The sequence below is a fragment of the Sinocyclocheilus rhinocerous genome, unplaced genomic scaffold (genome assembly GCF_001515625.1).
Source record: "Sinocyclocheilus rhinocerous isolate Xijiao unplaced genomic scaffold, SAMN03320098_v1.1 scaffold484, whole genome shotgun sequence".
Lineage (NCBI taxonomy): Eukaryota > Metazoa > Chordata > Actinopteri > Cypriniformes > Cyprinidae > Sinocyclocheilus > Sinocyclocheilus rhinocerous.
The window spans coordinates 1482056-1492905 of NW_015658063.1; the positions used below are offsets into that span (position 1 = coordinate 1482056).

Here is a 10850-nt window from a genome sequence, read left to right on the forward strand (position 1 = left end):
GGAGAGAAAATATAATGAATACGAGGAGCAACATCTACACTAATAAAAACAACGACTTTGAGAGTCAAGACTTACAGTTCTCTTCTAAAGTGTGACTGACTCAATGTATGTCAGCTCTGTTTTTAAACAACTGAACTGAGACTGAACTAGGATGGTTCCCGGAGCTCCACCTTCTGGCAGAATGCACGCGACATCACCTTTTGCTACAATATCTCATCATCCTTCATGGGATGTACTGTATTTAAAAAAAAAACAGCTTACAGAAATTTTGACCTAGTAAATTATACATTAACTTGTACAAGATTGAAATGATTAAAGAAATATGTAATAAGGTACTGTAATAAAGGCTGTCACTGTCCAGAGAGATCCAATTGATAGTACAATTTATGTTTACTGTGCAAAAAAAAAAAAAAAACACATAGCAAAGTTATCATACATTAGTCTCATGTGCAGCAATTTGTCTTGTCTATAGACATAGAAGGAACTGTTTTATTTTTGTTTAATTGATTTTTGTACATTAATGCTAATTAAGTTTCATACATCCTTTTTTGCATAAAGGAATGTTTTTCTAGCATGTGTGGGTTCATACTATGGTGTACTGGTTCACTTAACTTGATTTATTGTAAATTACAGTGTGTTTTGTCTTGTAAAAGTGGCCTTAAATTACCAATAAATAAGTAAACGGTGCAAAACATTTGCTAAAATGGTAGGCTACAGTAGTTCTCAGAAAAAAGACCACCTTGTAAAGAAAGGAAGGAGGAAAAATAATGAGACACTGCATGAGGGAAGGCTTAAATATATGATTATTATACAATATGCAAGAAACAAGTTTTTGTACAGTGTAGCGGGTTTTTCTGTCACTGTGGGCTGCAGAACACAGTAATACACTGCAGAGTCTGATACAGCAGCAGAGGAGATCTCCAGATCCACACTTTCATTATCATAGTCTGATGGACATATGTGGATGAGGTCAGTCAGCTTTGGTGACAAACTTGGAAGACTCAACAATCAGCAGCAGAAACTCTGGTTTTGAACCAGGCTTCTGTCGATACCAGTGGAGACTGTAAGCTGATCCATCATATGAACAGGACAGAGTGGTGCTGCTTCCTTCAGTTAAAACTACAGATGGCTGGTTTGGTCTGATGACATTTCCGTTAGATTCACCCGCAAAGATGATAAATAATCAAGCAATGTAATGGATTATGTTTAGAATGAATTTAAAAATGTGCATGTTTTTGATTTGTATACTCTTTTTATATTCTGGAATATGGTGTAAAATGTGTATGACTAGCAGTACTTACAGTAACTGAGGATAAAAATTAAAACAGAAGAGATGAGTAACATGTTTCTGTAGTTTGAGTTCAGAATTCTCAATGAAGGAAAGTCAGTGTTGTCTTTGATTTCTTCTGCTGAAGCTGACAAAACCTTGAGCTCCTCCCACACAAACCTACTTTTTCATCTTCCCCTACAAATACTGATTGTATGTGATAGGCCTGGGCGATAAAAAGGTATCGATATTTATCGGTAACAGTACACCTTCATCGATAACGATATAAAAATGTTCGATATAGCGCACGATATAGGCACGTACTATAAGTGATGCAGACGGCTCACACAAACACGAACACATGCTGAATTGAGTGCTGTGCCTGCCTGTGATGAGGAGATTGTGAATAAAAACATTAATATTAGTCTAATTTCGAACGATATGAAACATATATCGTTGATATATTTTTTAGCTATAACGCCCAGCCCTAGTATGTGAATACATTTTAGCTTACTCTCTAATTAAAATGAAGATTAAAAAAAAAGAATGGCTGCTGTTTAATCATATATAATGATTTCACAAAAAAATAAAATGTTTCTTTTGGACAATAAGCTATGTGGAAAATATACAGTGTTAAAGTACTATAACCACAAGTTTCGAAGATCTTTACACTGATTGATGTGCAGTTATTAGCTCTCTTAATTATCCTTTCTTTCATTTTTCCTTATTGTACACATTGGTACATGTTAGTAATGTTTGGTAATTACAGTGTGTGTCCTGATTGTCTGTTTTTGTACAGTGCAGTTGTGTTTCCTGTCACTGTGGGCTGCAGAGCACAGTAGTACAGAGCAGAATCATCCATTTGTGTAGAAGATATGCTCAGATTCATAAGTTTGATTCCTTTATCGGCCACAGCGTACAGACGAAGCTTGGGCTCTGACTGACTGCTGCTCTCAGTGTAATAAATTATATTTTCAGGTTTGGATCCGGGATGCTGACGGTACCACTGCAGACTGCGAACATTACCACTGTAGTTGCAGGAAAGTGTAACATCTCTTCCTGCCAAAACATGCTGCTTTGTGAAGAATGATGTTATCAATTCAGCATCAACATTATCTGTTTAAAAAAAAAATCAATCAATCAGTTAAATTCATGGACTAATTAAGACTATATAAATAGTTGGTTTATTAACACAATCAAAATCAATCAGTAATCTGGAAATTATTCTTATGCATTACTCACCCTTACAAAGGGTAAATATCATGAGGACAAGGAGCAACATTATCAATGAGACAAAAAGTTCTGTAGAGTCAAGACTTACAGTTTCCTCCTAACTGACTCTCAGTTTGCATGTGCTCTGTTTTGAAATCACTTGATTGTGAGCTCCACCTTCTGGTAAAAGCCATGCTTAACTGTAATACTCTCTGATCTGATTTAATAATAATTAAAAAAATGTGTGGTAACCACTGGTTAAGTATAATGTCATTCTTTTTTGGATGTAACTGAAACAACCAAAAGTTATTGTACAGCAACATATCAGCTATCAACTGTACTTTAGTGACTTTCAAAGGAATACAATACTCTATGTGTGGTCTTAACTGTGAATCTAAAATAATTCTGTGGGTAATAAAGGCCCTGGAAACCTCTTGTATATAGAAACCCAATAACCTTTCTGTTCTTTTTATATTCTGGAATATGGTGTAAAATGTGTATGACTAACAGTACTTACAGTAACTGAGGATAAAAATTAAAACAGAAGAGATGAGTAGCATGATTCTGTAGTTTGAGTTCAGACTTCTCAATGAAGGAAAGTCAGTGTTGTCTTAATGATTTCTTCTGCTGAAGCTGACAAAACCTTGAGCTCCTCCCACACAAACCTACTTTTTCATCTTCCCCTACAAATACTGATTGTATGTGAATACATTTTAGCTTACTCTCTAATTAAAATGAAGATTAAAAAAAAAGAATGGCTGCTGTTTAATCATATATAATGATTTCACAAAAAAATAAAATGTTTCTTTTGGACAATAAGCTATGTGGAAAATATACAGTGTTAAAGTACTATAACCACAAGTTTCGAAGATCTTTACACTGATTGATGTGCAGTTATTAGCTCTCTTAATTATCCTTTCTTTCATTTTTCCTTATTGTACACATTGGTACATGTTAGTAATGTTTGGTAATTACAGTGTGTGTCCTGATTGTCTGTTTTTGTACAGTGCAGTTGTGTTTCCTGTCACTGTGGGCTGCAGAGCACAGTAGTACAGAGCAGAATCATCCATTTGTGTAGAAGATATGCTCAGATTCATAAGTTTGATTCCTTTATCGGCCACAGCGTACAGACGAAGCTTGGGCTCTGACTGACTGCTGCTCTCAGTGTAATAAATTATATTTTCAGGTTTGGATCCGGGATGCTGACGGTACCACTGCAGACTGCGAACATTACCACTGTAGTTGCAGGAAAGTGTAACATCTCTTCCTGCCAAAACATGCTGCTTTGTGAAGAATGATGTTATCAATTCAGCATCAACATTATCTGTTTAAAAAAAAAATCAATCAATCAGTTAAATTCATGGACTAATTAAGACTATATAAATAGTTGGTTTATTAACACAATCAAAATCAATCAGTAATCTGGAAATTATTCTTATGCATTACTCACCCTTACAAAGGGTAAATATCATGAGGACAAGGAGCAACATTATCAATGAGACAAAAAGTTCTGTAGAGTCAAGACTTACAGTTTCCTCCTAACTGACTCTCAGTTTGCATGTGCTCTGTTTTGAAATCACTTGATTGTGAGCTCCACCTTCTGGTAAAAGCCATGCTTAACTGGGGCTGTCTGGTGTAAATCTGATTTGATTTAAAAAAAAAAAAACTGAGAGACTATGTAGAATGTGTGTGGTAACCACTGGTTAAGTATGTCTTTTTTTGGATGTAACTAAAACAACCAAAGTTATTGTATAGCAGATTACAGATTACATATATATCTACAAAAGTAACTATAAATCACTGTAGTAACTTTCAAAGGAATTCAGTAGTAGGTGTGGTCTTAACTGAGAATCTAAAATAATTATGTGGGAGATAAACTCTCTGGAAACCTCTTGTATAACCTTAATGTGGCAAGATATTTAAAATATTTTAAATGCATCTATAGTGTAGTTATTTTGATAATGTCCTATTTGATAAATTCTAGTAATTTATCGTAGAGAAATGTGTCTTAAACAACTTTTGAATTTATTCTAAGCTTTAGTTAAAGGAACCAATTGAATTTCTTTTATCCTGAATGGGGATTATTTTTTGTCTTTATAATTCATAGTCCATTTTTGTATTGATTATGACTATAGTCCTAAATTATATTTTTTTGTGTTTGAGGGAAATTCAATCTGCTAATGGTCAGTAATTACCAATGGCCAGTAACGTATGTTTAAATGTCAAATTAGATCAGCAGCATAATGGAAATCAAAGAGATCATATGCAACATATGCAGCAGATCATGCACCTATGCAACAGACAAATGACAAGAAGGTTTTTGTACAGTGTAGTTTGTTTTCCTGTCACTGTGGGCTGCAGGGCACAGTAATACATGGCAGAGTCTGATACAGCAGCAGAGGAGATCTCCAGATCCACACTTTTGTTATCATGGAGTCTGATGGACATTTGTGGATGAGGTGGAGAAGCTGGAACTACAGTTTTAGTAGACCTCACAATCAGCAGCAGAAACTCTGGTTTTGATCCAGGCTTCTGTCGATACCAGTGGAGACTGTAAGCTGATCCATCATATGTACAGGACAGAGTGGTGCTGCTTCCTTCAGTTAAAACTACAGACGGCTGGTTTGGTCGGATGACATTTCCATTAGATTCACCTGCAAATACATTAAAGAAGCAAGCAATGAAATGGGCATTTACAACAAAATTTTATTTACAACAAAACAAACAGGTATTCTTACATACAGGTATTTTTGTGATGTTCTGGAATACAATGCAAAATATATATGAGTAATACTACTTACAGTAACTGAAGATAAATATTAAAACAGAAGAGATGAGTAACATGATTCTGTAGTTTGAGTTCAGACTTCTATCAGGATCTGTATGAAGGTGTTGTCTCTGATTTATTCTGCTGGAGTTTACAAAATACTGAGCTCCTCCCACACATACCTTCTTACTCGTCTCACCCTACCAATAACTGACTGTATAGGAAGATGTATACAAACTAAAAATGATGTTGTGTAAGTCTAATTTATCTAATATTACATTCTTTATTAAATGGACACTTAGCTGCTACATGTTGGAATATGTTTTAAAAGTACAACTGTGTGCCCTGATTCTCTGAAATATCAACCATTGACAGTATCAGACTACTTTTTACAGATATGAGCAGCAAATTAATGCTTGAAACTTTTGACAGTCGTACAGTGCCAATGCAAATATTGAATATAATGTTTTTAAATCATGATCTTCTGTTTAATATCATTGCTCGTTACGTTTTTGTATAGTGTAGTTGTGTTTCCTGTCACTGTGGGCACCAGGGCACAGTAGTACACGGCAGAGTCTTTCACTTCTGTTGAAGAGATCGTCAGATTCATACTTTGGGCTGCTTTCTCAGCTACAGCGGTCAGACGGAGAGCGGGCTCTGATTTGGGGATGGTCTCAAGGTATAAAATTAGGTGTTCAGGTTTGGATCCGGGATACTGACGGTACCACTGCAGATTCTGAAGATTTCCAGTGTAGTTGCAGATCAGTGTAACATCTTTTCCTGCCAAAACATGCTTCTCTGTGAAGACTGGTTTTAAGACATCTTCACCAGCAGTCTCTGTTTAAAAATGTAATTTGGTATTTGTAATGGAGTAAATTTAGACCGTCAACAGGATATGGAGAGAACACTTCCACAGTAATTCTTATAAATCACTCACCTTTTAGAAGAGAATATATAATGAATACCAGGAGCAACATCTGCACTAATGAGAGACAAGACTTTCAGTTCCCTCCTAGAGTTAATGCATGTTAATGTTTGTCTGCTCTGCTTTTGAACAACTGAACTCAAGAGTGGAAGGATTCCTAGAGCTCCATAACATCTGCACTAATGAGAGACAAGACTTTCAGTTCCCTCCTAGAGTTAATGCATGTTAATGTTTGTCTGCTCTGCATTTGAACAACTGAACTCAAGAGTGGAAGGATTCCTAGAGCTCCATCTTCTGGCAGAATAATGCACATATTCAAGAATATTGATTGTTACAGTGACATCGGTGTGTCTAAAATTACACATGGGAACTTGCAAAAAGTTTATATATAAAACTTATATATATATAAATGGTGTGCTTTACCTAAAATTTTCCTGAAATGTCTTGCAATTATTACATTTTAAACTATTTAAGCAGGGGTCATGATTCCATTATTTTGTGTAAATAGTTTCTAATGTGGGTTTGCATTATTTGTACTATTATGTAGGCTATGTAATGTACTTTCTAATAATTCACAAGCAAGTAGTGCATTACATCAGGCATCAGCAGTAGCGTAGTAAAGAAGCCATTGAGATTATCTTTTCATGCTATGAAGCAATATGAATGAATATTAATCAAGAGCACAAGCACTCGGCGTGCCCATTTTTATAAAAACCACAGCTTTATGTAGTATAATGTGTAATGTACGTTATTGTAACATTTCAACAAGTATAAGAACATGAACACAGTGTCAGACTTGCTGCATCCCCAGGACAAACCCGTTGTTGTATTTACGAGGCTCTTTGTCAGCTAAATTCGCATTCTACAAATATCTGTTCATAACATTGGGAAGCTGGCAAAAACGTAATCAACTAATGCAGCAGCAGAGTTGATATTTCGTGAGAAATATTGTGGTCACATTTTTCTGAGAAAAGTGCATCACATTGTATCAGTCAGGAAAGACAACTGGGGAAAACTGTGACTGGTGTGAAAGCACCTCCTAGTAAGAATAGGCCATAAGAAAGTTTTTGTACAGTGCAGTTGTGTTTCCTGTCACTGTGGGCTGCAGGGCACAGTAGTACAGAGCAGAATCTTCCAGCTTTGTAGTAGATATGCTCAAATTCATAAGCTTAATTCCTTTATTGGCCACAGAAGACAGACGAAGCTTGGGCTCTGAATGACCGTTGCTCTCAGTGTGAAAAATTATGTTCTCAGGTTTGTATCGGGGATACTGACGATACCACTGTAAATTCTGAACATAGCCACTGTAGTTGCAGGAAAGAGTAATATCTTTTCCTGCCAAAACATACTGCTCTGTGAGGAATGGTGTTATCACTTCAGCATCAGCATTCTCTGTTTCAAAAAAAAAAAAGTGTAAGCAGTTATTATTATTGACACATTAACATTCAAAATTAGTATTTTTCTATTTGGAAGTTATTCTTATAAATCACTTACCCTTAAGAGGAGAAAATATCAAGAGAACCAGGAGAAACATCTACACCAGCAAGAAACAAAAAGGCCTTTGTGACTTTCCTCAACTAACTCAATTTATGTCTGCGTTAGGGATGGGCGGATCGATCCTTAAGTATCGATACTTTCGATACTGATGTTATATCGAAAGGATCGATCCTCACATCAAAATATCAATTCTAAAGTGCATTTTTAACCATTAATTTTATTTATTTATCAAGAAATTCGGTGCATAAAATAAGCTTCCAAGTGGAAAAATAGACTATATTAGCGAATAATTGTGTAGGACAGAACCATTTATCCTGCTCATCGGAACACACGCAAATGCTGAAAGACGGAACCAATCAATCACAGACAGCGTTCGCTGCTGACGCATGGCTCACAGTGCTTGTTCAAATAGGGCTGCGTTTCCCAAAAGCATCAGAAGCATAAGTAGATCTTAAGAAACAATTGCCACATTATTACATTAGCCTACATAACATTGTTACTATATATAAAATTAATTCTGAAAAATGCATCACGGTTTCTGCGCAAATATGAAGCAGCAATAATAATAAATGTTTCTTGAGCAGCAAATGATATTAGAATGATTTCTGAAGGATCATGTGACACTGAAGACTGGAGTAATGATGCTGAAAATTCAGCTTTGATCACAGATGCATTTTAAATTACATTTTAAAATATATTAAAATAGAAAATATTTATATTTCACAATATTGCTGCTTTTACTGTTTGTTTGTTTTTTAAAATAAGTGCAGCCTTGGTGAGCATGAAACTTAAAAATATATATATTACAAAATCTTACTGACCCCAAACTTTTGTGTACATGTAATATTTATTTTAAATTGGCTAGTTTGTGCAAATAAACTTATTTAAACTGGTTAAAAGTTCAAATGGATTGTGTTATGGTCTGTAATTGCTGTTAATAAATCTGCCAGAAAGAAATAAGCTAAAGTTTCACCTTTAGGGGTACAACAGCCTGGCAGCCTTTTACAAAAATTAACCATGGTTTTATTACAGTAACCACAGTTTACCACAGTATTTGTAGTAAAACTGCAGTAACCACAAATTTACCATGGTAATAATAATAATAATAATACATTTTAGTACTTATGTTTATTTTTCATGAGGTACACTCAAAGGTGCACCTTTGTAACTTATCTACCCTTAAAGCATGCATACTTGTATGGTACTAATATGCTCCCTTTTAGGGGTATAGTTGCACCTTTGAGGTTACTGCCCCAGTAAACGGCTAAAATTCAGTTATAGTATATTTTATTTCTGACAGTGTAAACAAAAAATGCCTATAAAATAAAAAATAAAAAACATGGCTTTAAAATCTAATATTAAGTGAGTATAATTACTGATTATATTCTTTTAATAATTTAAAAGATCAGTTTAGTTTAGAGGTATCGGTACTGATATCGATGATACTGGGCTTGAAAATATCGGTATCGGATCGAAAATAAAATAAGTTATTGCCCATCCCTAGTCTGCGTGCTGTTTTGAAATGACTGAACCTAGAGCGCCACCTTCTGGCAGACTGCATGTTAAATTGAGGCTCACTAGTGTAAATTAGACAAATGAAACGCATTTTAAACATTAACAGCTTTTTCCTGGATGTTTCAAAAGTTGCAAATAATATATTGCAAGGTTATTGTACAGTAACATGATGAAAACAATGTTTTTATTTTAAAGATTGCATGTCTATTTCCATGTCATTGCATGTCTAAGCTTTTTAGTTCAATACAACCTCTTTTAGTTAAAAACACAACTTCCAGAGGATTTAAATATTCCAGTAGATTGGGAGTTCAGAATAGCTCTGGTATTTAGAAATCCAACTGTATAGCAAAGAAAAGGAAACCGTTTTTGTACAGTGTAGTTTGTTTTTCTGTCACTGTGAGCTCCAGGGCACAGTAGTACAATGCAGAGTCTGATACAGCAGCAGAGGAGATCTCCAGATCCACACCATTACTATTACTGAGTCTGATGGACATATGTGGATGAGGTGGAGAAGCTGAAACTACAGTTTTAGTAGACCTCACAATCAGCAGCAGAAACTCTGGTTTTGATCCAGGCTTCTGCCGATACCAGTGTAGACTGTAAGCTGATCCATCATATGAACAGGACAGAGTGGTGCTGCGTCCTTCAGTTAAAACTACAGATGTTTCATTTGGCCTGTTGACATTCTCACATCTGCAAAGAAAGCCATTTTTGTTATAGCTTTACATTTTAAATTCGCATTGCTTTGATAAATAGCTTATTCTTTCATTAGTTTGAGGTGTAGAATATAAGTGATTGTACTTACTGTAGCTTAGGATAAATATTAAAAGAGAATAGATGAGAAACATTTTAGTTCTGGATTCTATCAGTATCTGTATGAAGGTAAGTCAGTGTTGTATCTTTGATTTGTTCTGCTGAAGTCAAACATTGAGCTCCTCCCACATACTATGTCCTGTCCTTGCTCACTTCAGGCAAAGGAAAGGAATAGTTTCTACCATTATACCTATTTAAATGTTTAGATGAGTATTGTTATGTTTTTATATCAGACCAACACAGACAATATAGCAATTATTTTGTCAAAGCTACAGCTTTCTGACTGAAAGAAAATAGAGTAAGTAAATAAATATATAAATAAATAAAACAGTTGAATAAAAGTCAAATATCAGTTAATGGAAATAATTTGTCAGCCAGCCTATGAGCTTTGAAATGTTAAGCTATACCATTGGCAAGATTTTGTGCAGAGGAAAAAGGTTTCCTGTCACTGTGGGCACCAGGGCACAGTAATACTGTACAGAGTCTGATACTTTAGCAGGGCTGATTTCCAGTTCCATGAGCTTTCTGTGTTTGTCAACTTTAGCTGATAACCAGTGGGCTGATGGATCGGCTTTAACTGGATCTCCAGATTCAGTCATGGAGAGAAGGAGTTCTGGTTTGGATCTGTGATACTGACGATACCACAGTAGATTATATACAGCACCAGTGTAGTTGCAGTAGAGAGTAACACTGTTACCATCTTGAGCTTGTTTTTCAGAATCATGAGAAGTTATTAGATCCCCAAGAGAGTCTCCTGTCAAACAAATATGTATTCATAGATATGTATAAATCATTTAAAATGTTAATGAATTACATTTTTATATGAAGAATTAATATGGAAAGAAAAGCATTCT

At 35.1% G+C, this 10850-nt stretch overlaps 4 gene segments (V, D, J or C); all 4 read right to left on the minus strand.

Moving 5' to 3' along the window:
- Positions 1-2030: 2030 nt before the first annotated feature.
- Positions 2031-2549, minus strand: LOC107722056 (Ig kappa chain V-VI region NQ2-6.1-like). The segment is given in 2 exon segments: positions 2031-2383; positions 2510-2549. Coding segments are annotated over 2 exon segments (393 nt in total).
- A 901-nt stretch (positions 2550-3450) lies between these two features.
- LOC107722057 (Ig kappa chain V-VI region NQ2-6.1-like) lies at positions 3451-3969 on the minus strand. The segment is given in 2 exon segments: positions 3451-3803; positions 3930-3969. Coding segments are annotated over 2 exon segments (393 nt in total).
- A 1746-nt stretch (positions 3970-5715) lies between these two features.
- Positions 5716-6223, minus strand: LOC107722058 (Ig kappa chain V-VI region NQ2-6.1-like). The segment is given in 2 exon segments: positions 5716-6083; positions 6184-6223. Coding segments are annotated over 2 exon segments (408 nt in total).
- A 987-nt stretch (positions 6224-7210) lies between these two features.
- Positions 7211-7705, minus strand: LOC107722059 (Ig kappa chain V-VI region NQ2-6.1-like). The segment is given in 2 exon segments: positions 7211-7563; positions 7666-7705. Coding segments are annotated over 2 exon segments (393 nt in total).
- Positions 7706-10850: the final 3145 nt, after the last annotated feature.